This window comes from Anser cygnoides, chromosome 2 (assembly GCF_040182565.1).
Source record: "Anser cygnoides isolate HZ-2024a breed goose chromosome 2, Taihu_goose_T2T_genome, whole genome shotgun sequence".
Taxonomy (NCBI): domain Eukaryota; kingdom Metazoa; phylum Chordata; class Aves; order Anseriformes; family Anatidae; genus Anser; species Anser cygnoides.
The window spans coordinates 149,939,986-149,954,066 of NC_089874.1; the positions used below are offsets into that span (position 1 = coordinate 149,939,986).

Here is a 14,081-nt window from a genome sequence, read left to right on the forward strand (position 1 = left end):
AGCCCGATGAATTCAGGCATAAGTGGAATTAGTACCCATTCAAAGGCTTTACTTTGGAAAAATTTAAATACAGGCATTATGAGACAAGTTTTACTATATATTTGTACAGACAGAGACAATATCTAGACATACCCATATTTGATCAATATACACAGGTATCAACATCAAAATAGTAACTAGCTCTTTACAAAAAAAGCAGACCTGTCTGAAGATAATTACCTCATGCATGTACGGATCAACAAGTATTTCAAAAGGTCCTATGGCCAGGGAGATGTTAGAAGCTGCAGTTGGAATAGCCAGCATGTAATGAAAAGTCTTCTTTCTCATATCGTGGGTATATACAGTTTCCACCAAATCTCCGTTTGAAACGGCCACCATTGCAGCATCCACAGTATACTCAAGTTTCCAGGTACACAACTCAGAATATGAATCAACACAAGGAAACCAAAACCTAGGGAAATCAGGATGGGGGAAAAATGGTTAACAATTATGCTTCTATTGCACAGATGATTTTTCTCTCAGTTTCCAAACTACATCCTTAAACACTGTGAATGCTGACATACTCCCACTACATGGCAGTATGTATTACTGACTTTACAGAGCACTGCAAATTTCCTTGCCACTACCTCCTGCTGAGCTATAATGACTAGAAATCCTAATTACTACTAATCATTAGATGCTATTTCACACTGGTGAACTCCTTTCAAGCACAAGTTTTTGAATGTTCAACATTACAAGAACTCAGGGAAATTGTATTTTCTACGCTTTGAGATTAAATAGGAAATGTAGTCTGGCATTCAAAGACAGTGTTCTTACCTTGTAGAATTTTGATAACCACATGAGAAGACATGAGCACCTCTTTCTGCCATGCTGCCCTCCATATTAGGTACCACAAAATGAAGACCTCCTTTTGGCTGGTCCAGAGAAAAGTTTATATGCACCTTTAGGACTTTTAACTCTGCAGCACCAAGACAGAAATTAGAGTAAATACATAACTTACATGAAAGTTATTTCAGAATAATCATTCAGTTTTAGCCTATTGGTATTTCAAGATGATGTGTTTACTTCATTCTCATGGGCGTACAGGTTCACTTTACAAAGCAGAAAAGAAGACCTTACAAAACTGAGACCTCTTAGGCTTAACTTACAGAATTTGAATTTATGAGAATTTTTATTAATTGATAAAAACAGCAATTGGATTTACACTTAATCTCCCTATTCCTGGATAGTAAAGAATCTTTATACAGTTATTACACCCTTACCATGATCTCATTTGTACCTTGCTGAAAGAATTCTTTACAAAAACTGCACATAACAGGCACATTCTTAAAAGATGTGTTATTGTCATTTGCAGTCTCTTAAAACCTCTTATTATTGTTAAAGCTTTTCCTGTAACTGAAGTGTCTTTGCTTTGGTTTAGTTTCACAGAAATCTCACCTATGAATAGACTGGCAAGAAAAGAAATTCAAGTATATGGTGAAATTTAGCCAACAAGTCTCACCATATTTTAACATTCAAACTTGGGAAAGAAAAACTATACCTGTTGAATATACCCTTCTAGGCTTGCAAGTAACACAACAGAAACAAACAAAAACTAAACTGACAAGCGTCTTTCCCAGTAAGATGCAACTGACAACACTGCGCGATGCAGCTTCGTGACAGTTGATTTTTCCTCCATTTCCCAGAAATCAACAGGAGAAACAGATAAAGCCACGTAAGAAAATGAACACAAGAAATTAACTGGAGAGTGACTTGTTAGAACAGTTGTTCTGGGATCTAGTATTTCAGTTTATAAAGTCATCTCCTTGTCACTATGGAATCAATCTTAAAACAACCATTCTTGAAAGTAACATAGCTTTATAAACAACATGTAAGCAGACAGATCCTTGTAAATTATTTTCTTTGTTGACTCACATATATTGTAAGCAGCTTTAAATGGTTATAATTTAGCACCCAATTTACTCCATTATGCCCACATCCTCATGTATACTTTTGAGCTCACGACCACCCCAGTTTGTTTGTAAAGGGTGTTGCAAATATTTCTCCATACTACCAAGAAGCATGAAGGTATTTTTCAGTCTTCAGCTGGAAAGATGTGTGAGGAAAAAGAAAACAGTAATCACCATCTCATAAAATAATGTAATGCTATTTCTATTTATTTAAATCTAGTATCTTCCTATGGAAACTCACAGCTAACAGTTCTGTGGCATCTTAAAGTTAAGCTTTTGCTATATGGTCTCTTTACTTTACCATCAACATGTTTCCACAACTCCGAGGGAACCTTAATGCAGAGTTCGCCGTTTCCAGCATCTGGGTCCACAGCACTGACTGCGGCAGCGTAGGCATTGGAAAAATAGTTGAGGTTCCTCCTGTCAGAAATAGCCATTTAATTCTTAAAGTATACGCTGAGCTACAAAAAAACCCCACAACTTTTAAAGTGATATGATTTCTATATGGAATTTCATGGTGCATGTTTAATCAAGTATTTTGTTCTGTTTTTAAAGGAGCAGGGGGTAGAAGGAAAAGCATCTTTTAGCCCCCAGAAACAATTTTTAAAAAGTTACACTCATTCATGTATTTAGGATGCAGACATAAATTGCTGTAGTCAGGCTGCAGCTGTTTAAGTGACGATTAGCTGTTAAGTGACTGCACGTCTCATTCCAAAGTAATACCATTACCTCAGTTGTGACTTCGAACTGTTTTCTATTGAAATGAGCAGGAAAATGGATGTGTCCACTGTCGTAGCTGATACAAGCAGAATGCTATCTTATTATTATTATAATTATACTCAGATACTGGAAGATCCACCATCAAGTTCAGTAATGACCTTGCTTTTGCATCTTTATGCTACAACTTTCATACTCTTTCAAAATGGATTTTTAAACTCTGTAAAACACAGGTATGACATCTATCTTAACTCTAATCCCCTCGTAAACACAGTCCTTCAAAAGTTTGAAGATTTCTACCCGAGGTGAAAGTGTTTCAGTTACTCATCACCTTTCCTTTCAGAAGAATCCTGAGCATTTAGCTGTGTACCACGGGAGAAACCGGCAACTGTGGGGGCAGAGCTGCAATCGAGCATAATGCTATCTGCGGCATTGCTGCACCACAATAGAGTGAATTAACTTGTGGCTGTGGGCTCCATCCTTCCTTGGAATCTGAAGTCCACGCAGAGCAGACATGATCTCATTTCAGGATTTTACTTTCTTTCATCTAACCACTCTCTGTTCACCACCCACAGAGAAAACAGCGTTCAACCCAAATTACAGTACCTTACTTGGAAGAATGAAGGGTAATTAACTATGCCAGGATCATCCTAGAAGTCTAGGTAAGTCAAATGCCACGCTTATATTCCCAGCCTTCCCCATCTGAAAAATGTAGCTAAGTACTGAAATATATTGAGAACATATTTTCATGCAATTCTTGATCTTTGGCAATAATAGCGCACACATTCCCTGGCACCACGACCAAGACTGGGAATGTCAGGAGCACTAAACTTGTCTACTTTGCTTGGAAGCTGCTGAAAATAGGACATTAATAGTAAATGGGAGCATGTTAATACAGAAACACCCAAATCACAAGTTTTAATATATAGCCATGATTTCTTTTTTCATAGCTGAAGTGCACCTAAAGATAGGGTATTATACAGTGTAACACCAACAAGTTTTAAAAACACAAGGTTGAACTTGCTGTAACTTTCATTACGGTTCCAGAACAATTCAAACCAGCTGAAACTCAAGCTGATGCTCTTTGTCCCCATCTTTGCCACTCATTCCTGCTTCCTCCCTCATTAAGGATACTATAGCTCATGTGACCCTGCGGTGATGTGATTGGAAGTGCTAAATGGGGAAAAAACAGTCTTTTTTGGCAGTCTGCTTTGGGTTGGTCTAGCTCCCTGATCTGATATGCTGAGCGCTCAGAGAAGTGCCCATGCTGAGGCACGGGAGACTGGCAGGGACATCAGGACCCACCCAAGGGATGCAGCTTTAAGCTGACTTGAAACAGTATCCTAAGAAGGCAAATAATTATCAGTGGAAAAAAAGTCTTTAAAAAATATTGTATGGCTGAAAACTATCTTAGCAATTACAAGAAATTAGTTACAGAAAACAACAGTAACATTTCTGTTAGATTCTCCAGTCTCAAAGTTTTTCATTTCAATGTAAACTGGTTCTGGGGGACTCCTTTCTAACACATCTGTAAGAATTTTTTCCAAGTTTGAGTCTCGTGATGAACTTGTGGTTACATTTTAAACATCAATGGGTTCGTAGACAGGAAAAGGTTATGATTTTATGACACAAAAGGTAGACTCCACAGGGCTTAGCATTTAATGGGAAACAGTCTATTCCGATATTTCTATTTTTGTGAAGTGTTCCAGTTCAAAGGGGTGATTCATTGTAAAAGGAATCCATTAAAGACTTGGTACCACGAATTAATCTTTTCATAGGTTAAACTATTCTCAAACTGGATGTGGCCATTTTAACAAAAACAGAGCACGAGCCAAAAGTTACAGGCCAAGAAATAAACGTAAGTTTTCCTAGTGGTAAGCACAGATTGACAATGAAAAAGTAATATGCATTCATGTTTTTTCCGGGTAGAGACACGTTTTATTATCAGAATTGACCCAAAAGCCTGCTAGTTACAGCCCAAGTGCATGCTTGTTGACTGACTAGAAAGGAGTGATCTCGTAGAGACTTTTTTTAAAGCTACTCATCAATTCCAAATATCACAGATTCACAGATTCACAGATTTCTCTAGGTTGGAAGAGACCTCAAGATCATCGAGTCCAACCTCCGACCTAACACTAAGTACTCCACTAAACCATATCCCTAAGCTCTACATCTAAACGTCTTTTAAAGACCTCCAGGGATGGTGACTCCACCACCTCCCTGGGCAGCCCGTTCCAATGCTTAATAACCCTTTCGGTAAAGAAGTACTTCCTAACATCCAACCTAAAACTCCCCTGTCGCAACTTTAGCCCATTCCCCCTCGTCCTGTCACTAGGCACGTGGGAGAATAGACCAACCCCCACCTCTCTACAGCCTCCTTTCAGGTAACTGTAGAGAGCGATGAGGTCGCCCCTGAGCCTCCTCTTCTCCAGGCTGAACAAGCCCAGCTCCCTCAGCCGCTCCTCGTAAGACTTGTTCTCCAGACCCCTCACCAGCTTGGTCGCCCTTCTCTGGACTCGCTCGAGCACGTCCATGTCCTTCCTGTAGCGAGGGGCCCAAAACTGAACACAGTACTCGAGGTGCGGCCTCACCAGAGCCGAGTACAGGGGCACAATCACTTCCCTCGACCTGCTGGCCACACTGCTTCTTATACAGGCCAGGATGCCGTTGGCCTTCTTGGCCACCTGAGCACACTGCTGGCTCATATTCAGCCGACTATCCACCAATACTCCCAGGTCCTTCTCGGCCAGGCAGCTTTCCAGCCACTCATCTCCCAGCCTGTAGCTCTGCTTGGGGTTGTTGCAGCCCAGGTGCAGGACCCGGCACTTGGCCTTGTTGAACTTCATGCAGTTGACCTCAGCCCATCGCTCCAGCCTATCCAGATCCTCCTGCAGAGCCTTCCTGCCCTCGAGCAGATCGACACACGCACTTAGCTTGGTGTCATCTGCAAACTTACTGAGGGTGCACTGGACGCCCTCATCCAGATCATCAATAAAGATATTAAAGAGGACCGGCCCCAGTACCGAGCCCTGGGGGACTCCACTAGTGACCGGCCTCCAACCAGATTTGACTCCATTCACCACAACTCTCTGGGCCCGGCCATCCAGCCAGTTTCTAACCCAGCGAAGCGTACGCCAGTCCAAGCCCCGAGCAGCCAGTTTCTCGAGGAGAATGTTGTGGGGAACGGTGTCAAAAGCCTTACTGAGGTCAAGGTAGACCACGTCCACAGCCTTTCCCTCATCCACCAAGCGCGTCACTTGGTCATAGAAGGAGATCAGGTTCGTCAAGCAGGACCTGCCTTTCATAAACCCATGCTGACTGGGCCTGATCGCCTGCTTGCCCTGCAAGTGCCGCGTGATGACCCTCAAGATAATCTGCTCCATGAGCTTCCCCGGCACTGAGGTCAAACTGACAGGCCTATAGTTCCCCGGGTCTGCCCTCCGGCCCTTCTTATAGATGGGCGTCACATTGGCTAGCCGCCAGTCAACCGGGACCTCCCCCGATAGCCAGGACTGCCGATAAATGATGGAAAGCGGCTCGGCCAGCTCCTCCGCCAGTTCTCTCAGTACCCTCCACGTCAACTTTTTATAGCATCTCTCCTACTAGTGGCAGCAATGCTACATAACTTTATGCTGCGCAAATGTACAGTTTACTGGGGTTTTCTCATATTGACAGAGTCAAGAGAGTGACAGTTTACAAGGAAAGGAGGGAAGAAGGGGGCAACAGAGGTGTCTAACGTTACAGCAACAGTCCTAAAAGACCCAAACAGACATGCATCCAACACTGTCTGCAGGTTGGAAGCAGTCTCTGCAAGATTTCCAACTCCTCCTTAAATGTATGGGCTAAACGGGATTCTCTGCCACCTTGTGTACACAGGGAAAAACTATACCATTTTTTTATACCTATTTTATACCTAACTTCTGTTCAGTCAGGCAGAAACTGACCTTCTTAAGCTAATCCATCTATACCAGTATCAAAAAGCTGTGATGTCCTGAAGACTCAAGAAGAAATTACAAGATTGAAGACTGACATACAACACTTAAATGGGAGTGTTATCTCAATGGTGTTTTGGGACCCATGGACAAACTAGCAATGGCATCCAAGCTGAAAACATACTTAATGTACTCATTAAAGTTTTCTAACGTTTTCTACAGAACTTACTCACTTCTAATTATCTTTCTAGTGAGTTTTTTGTTACTCAGCAGAAGTGACAATATAAAACATTAAAAAAATTGTTCCACCTTCTACTACACCAGAACTGTAAAGTGACAGAAAGCATGTCAATAACTTTTGCAGTAGGAGATAAAAAACAGAAGTATTACTTGAACTGAAAAAAAGTTGAATTCCAGACTTAGAGACAAAACTAATCTGACAAAAAATGTCACACAAAAAAACCAGCAGAGAATTTCTTCATCAAGAGACAGAAACAATTTCAGCTGGCTTTGATTGTATTTCACAGATAAAGCTCTCTTTAATCTTGACTTTCTCAACCCTCTTAAAGTTCCTGCATGCCTAAATTTGTACAACATAAACAACAAACATTTAACCACTTCACTTGACCTTCATCTCATATCAGTGAACATAACATCTCAAGTCATAAATGCTGGAGCAAGTCTTCCCACAGAAATAATTACAGTGGCTTTAGATATAGAATTTTTCATTTTTAATTGAATTCTGTTGCTAACTGGTGGAGCAAGAGGTCTTTAAAATATTTTACCTTTGACAAAGAAGGTAAGAACGTGCCCATTAAAGTAAAAACTTTTTCTACATAGTTTATATTTTTCTTTTAGAAATCAACATGTAACAAACCAAAAGCATCATCAAAAACGAGAAAAATATTTGGACATAAAACCTTAACAGTTAAACTAATTTTTTATTTGCTATACATCACAGGAAAGAGTAAAGTTTTAAATCTATTGATTTTAAATAAACAGGTTGCCAAGATACATCTTAATTTCACATTTACTAGTTTAACAGACTACTAAAGAAAGCCCTGCAAAAAGTAACTATCCCTGAAACATTAGAAACAAAATCTGATGACTAATCTGTGTTGTGCTTGAAATTGATATACCTAGTTCGTCTACACAGGTACAAACGACATTCTCTCTAGATGCTCAGCAGAGCAAAAAACTGATTGGATCCAAAGGCCAAACCACAACTGTTTCTAGAAGCAGTTCCTTGTAATGAAGGGTAGAAGAAAGCTACCGGCAAATTCTTTTTGGCTGTACAAATTTTAGAATTTTTAGATTTCTTGAATTTGTTCATGATCTTAAGAGCACAATGCTGTATTTAATCAAAACATCGTGCTCAATACCAGATCGTGACCATTTATTTCAGTAAAAAAAAATACACATCTCAACACAGTACTTCATAATATATGCAGTCTTTGACTTCTGAGATAAAGAAATCAGGCATCCTAGCAGTTTGTGAAGAACATTTGGTGACCTCTGTCTTTCAAATGTATGAATAACACAGGAGTTATTTAACACAGAGACTTTCTGCAAGTTCTTATGGCAATGTAAAAACCTGCACCAGTGAAAACCACAGGCTGCTCTCACCCTATGTGAGTGTTTCACTTCGCATGCCTTGTCCTTACATGTCATTCAGAATTTTTTCACTGGTATCTCTCCCGATCCCTTACTTAAAAAAAATATGGAGTGCTTTAAATTAAAAAAGATTCTGCAAACTGCATTCAACCAAACCAACCAGAAAAAAAATATGTGAAAACATGAACATAAGTTTCAGTAAAGACAAAAGAATAAACTTTGTGAACACATTTACCCATTATGTTCTTTTACTGAAGAACAGAAGGATCAGATTTTTATCAGTTTCTTCCCATATCATTTCCTCAAAACACGTGGAAAACTGTATGTTTTTAAACTTGCTCTTCAATAACAGATAGAGAGAAAATTTGAAACTTCTTTCAAATTTTCAAGTTATAGTTTTGATAACATTTTAGGACTTAGACCCTAATCTATGATGTTAATAAATAATGAGCGTTTGATTGAGGTTATTTTAAATTTTTGAGCTTTACCTTCTAGCTCTTCAGAACAATTAGAATCTACCCTGCTTCACCCGATGAGGATTTTAAATTTCTGACTTAATACCACCACCACCACCAACAAAATCAAGTCACAAAACTGACAGGAACTGCTTAATAGACTCAAGTGGTTCAGCGTCAGGACAACATTTCAGAACTCCCATATCTAGATCAATGTCTTACATAAATGAACGTTACATTAGCAAACTGAATTCCTGAAACTCTTACATACATGATGAATATAGGAATAGAGAGCATCATAAATAAGAAGCTCAAGTTCAAAGATGGGTGACTTGGTATAAAACTTGGTTTGATTTCTGGGTGGTCCTGTGTAGAGCCAGAAGTTGGACTTGATGATCCTCGTGGGTCCCTTCCAACTCAGGGTATTTTACAGTTCTTCAAAAAAATAGCACTTGAACCCCAGTAACTTAAGAACAAAAGATATCCTAATACTCTAGCTTTCAGAGAATTTAAAAATCAGGTTTAACCTGAAAAATAAGATGGGATGAGAAACATCTCAAAGACTCTAGTCATTAAGGCAACAAGCAACCCTCTTATAGATCTAGCTACACGGTTTGAGAATGTCACTGTTCACACAAATCTAAGCAGCAGAACTGCAGGTTAGCTAGTTCAGATCTGTCTTCATCAGGCATGTGAGTTAACGAAGGTGGTATCACCTCTGAAGCTGCTTACTGAGCTCTCTCCATCTTCTTGGCTAGGAGATCTCTCAGAGCAATCACTCTGGGGACACCAGGGTACACAAAAACTGATGCATAGTAATAAGCATCTTAATTTAGAATCCAGTAGTTAACCTTATACAGTTGCATGATTTGCCTTATTGCTATAGTTTGTTTGAAAGTAATAAACTAATGCTACAAAAAACTACTTGGAGATATTAGTAACATAAGAAACAATGCTTACAAAAACTTGTTAGGAAATTGGGAAATATTGGGAAACATTTAAGAACTTTGATCCCATATTCACTGGGAAGGACCATCTGAATCTGACATTACACATGATCATTTGTCCTGCAAAATTGTTCTGATTTTTATCATCATTTTTAACATAATAGTTTTTGTCTACATAATATTACACTGCTGCAACCTAAGTGATTTAAGCAACTGTGCTGAAGTTTAAAAAAAAAGGACAATCCTATCACATGCAACTCTCGTATGAATTTTGTTACACCACTGTAAAATATTCTCTACAAGAGTATGAACAAATGTTATTGGCACAATAACGTCACCATTTTCTCTTTAAATAAACGAGCATATAAGATGTCCATAGATGAAGCTTATATCTGAAGTCTATCAAAGATAAAAACATTTCAGCCAAAGATATTCTCTGGCTGTGGAAAAAATCCAAACACGGAAGGACAATTTCCTAAAGCACTGAGACCACTAGTGGCATCCTACCACTTCTTTCCCATAAAGTACTTAAAAAAAAAAAAAAAAAGTGATACTTTGACAAAACCATACAAAGAAATGTTAGAGAAATAAATTCTAAAGAATAACCTAAGAGTCAAAATTATAGTCAAAAAACTTTCCCAGAAATACGTCACCACAACAAAAGTTAATTGTTTTGATATAAACTTATGTTGTTATTAGGAAATCACCAGGTAAAACTAGCCAGTATAAAATAGGTCATGCTTCAAAACAAGAGAAAACACTGCATCTGCAAGGTTTTAAATACATCACTTACTGCTTTGACTCATGGTGACACACCTCCAGCGTTGGATCATTATAGATGAATGCTGCTTCTAAGTCATTGACTCTTACTCTGTAAATGCGGCACTGTTTACTGTTCAGTTTGATTCTATTCAGGTTTGCAACCGTGGGAAATATTGTCAGTTCCACATAACCCTATGAAAACACAAATCAAAGCCTTCTATAAAGTCTTTATCAGTTCACAATGTAAAGATATTTAAAAAAAATCTAATGCATTTTCAGAGGAAAATCACAGGTAAAAACTAATGTTATATATAAAAATGAAATTGTTTTCCCCTTGTAGATGTTTAAATACGTTTTTTTCATATCATTTAACAGGTGAATTTCCCCAGTTGTGAAATAAATAAATAAATAACGATAGAAAACAGAACTTCAAAATACTTATTTTACTGGAAATTATTTGCCTCTACTGACTAGATTTCAAGTTACTACCACCCTTTCTTCCATCACCATGTTTTAGGTTTTGCCATCTAAGCTTGAGACAATGACTCTTAAAACCTAAGCAGAATCTATGTACTCACACATCTAAATTCACAAAAAGCCTCGGCAACTTGAGGCCCAAAATCATGAACGTCTCTCTTCAAGCCTCCAGTGAACTCACATATAAGCTACTAAAAGCTATAACTCCAAACTTAACACCAACTAATGCTGTTAAAAGTTAATTCTTAATTGCAAGTTGTTTTGCAATGCTATTTTCTCTTAGAAAGCTTTTCCTCACAGAGGTTCAAGTATTCACTATTATAAGGCATCTAATCTTAGGCATCTCTAGGAATGACAGACTTATGAAAAGCACCAGTTAAAAAAGCATAAAATACAAAGAAGCTGAAGAACACAATCAGCTTATGCATGCAGTTGCTCCCTCTAAAATCATGAAGAAAATACAGACTTCCCATTTCTACTTTCGTATTTTATTAAAAAAAATACTTACAACAACAGATTTTCTCTGAAAATTTATGTTGTTGATACAAACTACCTGGTGAGTCGTGCTGGAAGAAAAAAATAATTTAAAATAAGTAAGGTTTTGCATAATTACAAGTATTTTAAATAATATTTCAACCCATTTATAAAAACAAAGAGATCATATGGTATGTATGTATGTATAGATACATTCTACACAGAGCATATACTTGTAAAAGTAGAATTAATGATGGTCTAAGTCTCTTACGAAAGTGGTCCAAAACAAATAATGAGTATACGTAGCACGCAAGGTCAAAAAAGTTGCAATAAACTCAAAGGGTAGTGTAAGAACAAATATTACTAATAACAGAAAAAGATAACAGCACAGTTTTTGAACATCACATAATAGTACGTAAAAATATGGTTTTACTAATAGTTTGAAATCAAGTTCTAACACTTTAGTGATGCACAGCAGTGGAAATGGCATGCAGCCATAACATTTGCGATCAGAGACGTGTGGAACATCTATCTGGGAAGTTGCTTCTCATACATAATTCATATAAGTGGGTACTATACATTAAAAAAAAAAGTATGCATTTTTACTATTAGTATAAAAATATTTTTTAAAATAATGGTAATAAATTAATCAAGATAGTATTTTAAACAAGTCAAATGCATTTACTTAAATTTTGAATTGTGTATTAGACCCACTGGTAAATAAAACTGATTTTACAAATGAGAGATAAAATAATAATTCCAACTTTTTTAAAACTTGAGAAGTTATCACTAATTTTTCTCTGTACTAGATGGGATCTTCACAGCACTTCAGAGTACTGACTCAAGACATAACCTTGTAATAATGCAACTTTTACGCCATGTCACACATTGTATGAACATACTCAAGTACCATGTGTATTAAAAAATGGCTTGGCTTCCAGCAACACAGCTTAATAAAAAAAATCCTACAAGAGAATGATGCAAGCCAGTATCCAATGATGAATTCAAATTGCCTACATACACATTAAAATGTGTATGATACTATCTGTAATTCTATTTAAAAATACATTTCTGTTGCAGATTTAATAATTCCATGACTTCTTTATAAAACAAAGGTGAAGATCCTCTGAAATCTGCAACCAATTTCTTTACAGCTAGGTTACAAACAAAATAACAACTGCGTAAAAATAATAATTTGCTTGACACAAATGTTTGCTTTTATTTATAAATGTACTTGGGTTCGTATACAGAAAAGGCCTGCAAGACTAAAAGGGCTTGACACAGCAGGAAGAATGAAACTTGACGGCATGATCTGTAGTGCTGATGCTGCATGCAAAGATCTCTAAGCTCTGAAGAGCACAAGGTAAGTACGTTTGTATGGTGAGACTGGGGGCTTACAGACTCTGGCTACAAGATCACAGTCAGACACAACCCTACAACATGAATTTTCTGAGAGCAAGCTACACTGTAAGCCATAGCTCCAACCTTCTCAGGTGGACAATTACTGATCAGCCTGAGGACTGCTTCAAAATGCACGCTGCCCTCAAGCATAACAATTTTTTTAAAACTGGATACTTATAATTTATACGGTCTCGGGCTCTCGAATCCTTTGTCTCCTTTCTTCCTATTCATCCTGAAGAGCAGCACTAGGCACACACTGCTGTCAGACCGCCATCACCACCATCCCCGCTCGATGGGCCCTTCTTCTCGTCGTGTCCCGCCGCTCCTGAGCGCTCATCTCCGCAGCGGATCCGCGCCTCCGGAGTCGAGCATCTTCGGCCGGCGCCGGCAGCACGGTTAGCCCACGACCAGCATCCAGCCTTCCCGCAGAGCCTCCCGGAGGCGACGCACGCACCCCTCACACAACGATACCGCTCCGGGGGCGCCGCTCGCTTGCTTCCCACAGGAGGGACGGAGCTCAGCCGAGACCCAGGGACCTTTCTGCGGTGAGGACAGGGCTGAGGAAGCCCCGCAGTGCCGGGACGGAGCCGGGGGGGCTGCAGGCGGTGCCCCCTCAGCAGCGCCGCCGCCGCGCCCCGCCGCTCCCCGCCTCAGCAGCGGCCGCCATTTTGTCGGCAGCCTTTAACCCCCGCCGGTTGAAAGGTCACGGCCGGCTCCCTCCGCGAACGCAAAGGCAGCTCGTTTTCCGAAACGGCGCCGCAATGCCCGTCGGAAACGGCCATAAGTGAGGGAAAAAATAATAAAAATGAAGAAAATAAAACTCGAGAAATAACCCCAGAGGCGTAAGGGGGGGGGGGGGGTCGGGGCACGGCCTAGCGCGCATGCGCGCTGCCCCTCCCACCCTCAGAAGCCCCGAGGCTGCGGCGTGCGCATGCGCAGCGGCTCGCCCTGCCCCGCAAGATGGCGGCGCCCGCTCGCGGCTTTCCCGCTTTGGTGCTCACCGCAGGGCTCGTCACGCTTCAGTCATGAAGGGTCGGGCTTTTTTTGGTTCCGACCCGCAGTGCGGAGTGTGTTTCAACAGAAACAGCGCCTTTAGCTGTTGTCTGGCTCCTCTCTTGTAAATCCGCAGCCAGGTGATGCTGGCTGGACGCTTTGTGAGGCGCACGGACTGCTGCGGGGCAGTGAGGTGCCAGCTGTCACTGCCAAACCTGCCCGGCCTCCAGTCACACCTCCAGCTGCACAAAACCAGCAGCATCACCCACAAAACGTGCTGGCTGCTTGCGTGCAAACGTCTCGCTTTTTCACTAGAGAAGCGCCGGTGCCTGACAGACATTTAAATCTACTTGAAATGCA

General features: G+C 39.9%; 1 protein-coding gene across 3 annotated transcripts in view; it reads right to left on the reverse strand.

Moving 5' to 3' along the window:
• The window catches only part of TAF2 (TATA-box binding protein associated factor 2), a 58,560-nt gene extending 44,994 nt beyond the window's left edge, over positions 1–13,566 (reverse strand). Inside the window, exons 1-6 of one of the 3 annotated variants that reach the window (XM_013185031.3) lie at positions 12,907–13,566; positions 11,362–11,416; positions 10,408–10,568; positions 2,251–2,369; positions 817–958; positions 220–451 (exon numbers count right to left, since the gene is read on the reverse strand). In XM_013185031.3, the coding sequence (XP_013040485.1) occupies positions 220–451; positions 817–958; positions 2,251–2,369; positions 10,408–10,568; positions 11,362–11,416; positions 12,907–12,959 (762 nt within the window). In that variant the 5' untranslated portion in view covers positions 12,960–13,566. Of the gene's footprint in view, positions 1–219; positions 452–816; positions 959–2,250; positions 2,370–10,407; positions 10,569–11,361; positions 11,417–12,906 lie in introns of those variants that run through there. The other 2 variants (XM_013185032.3, XM_048071331.2) reach the window with 2 other exon arrangements.
• Between the last annotated feature and the right edge of the window lie 515 nt (positions 13,567–14,081).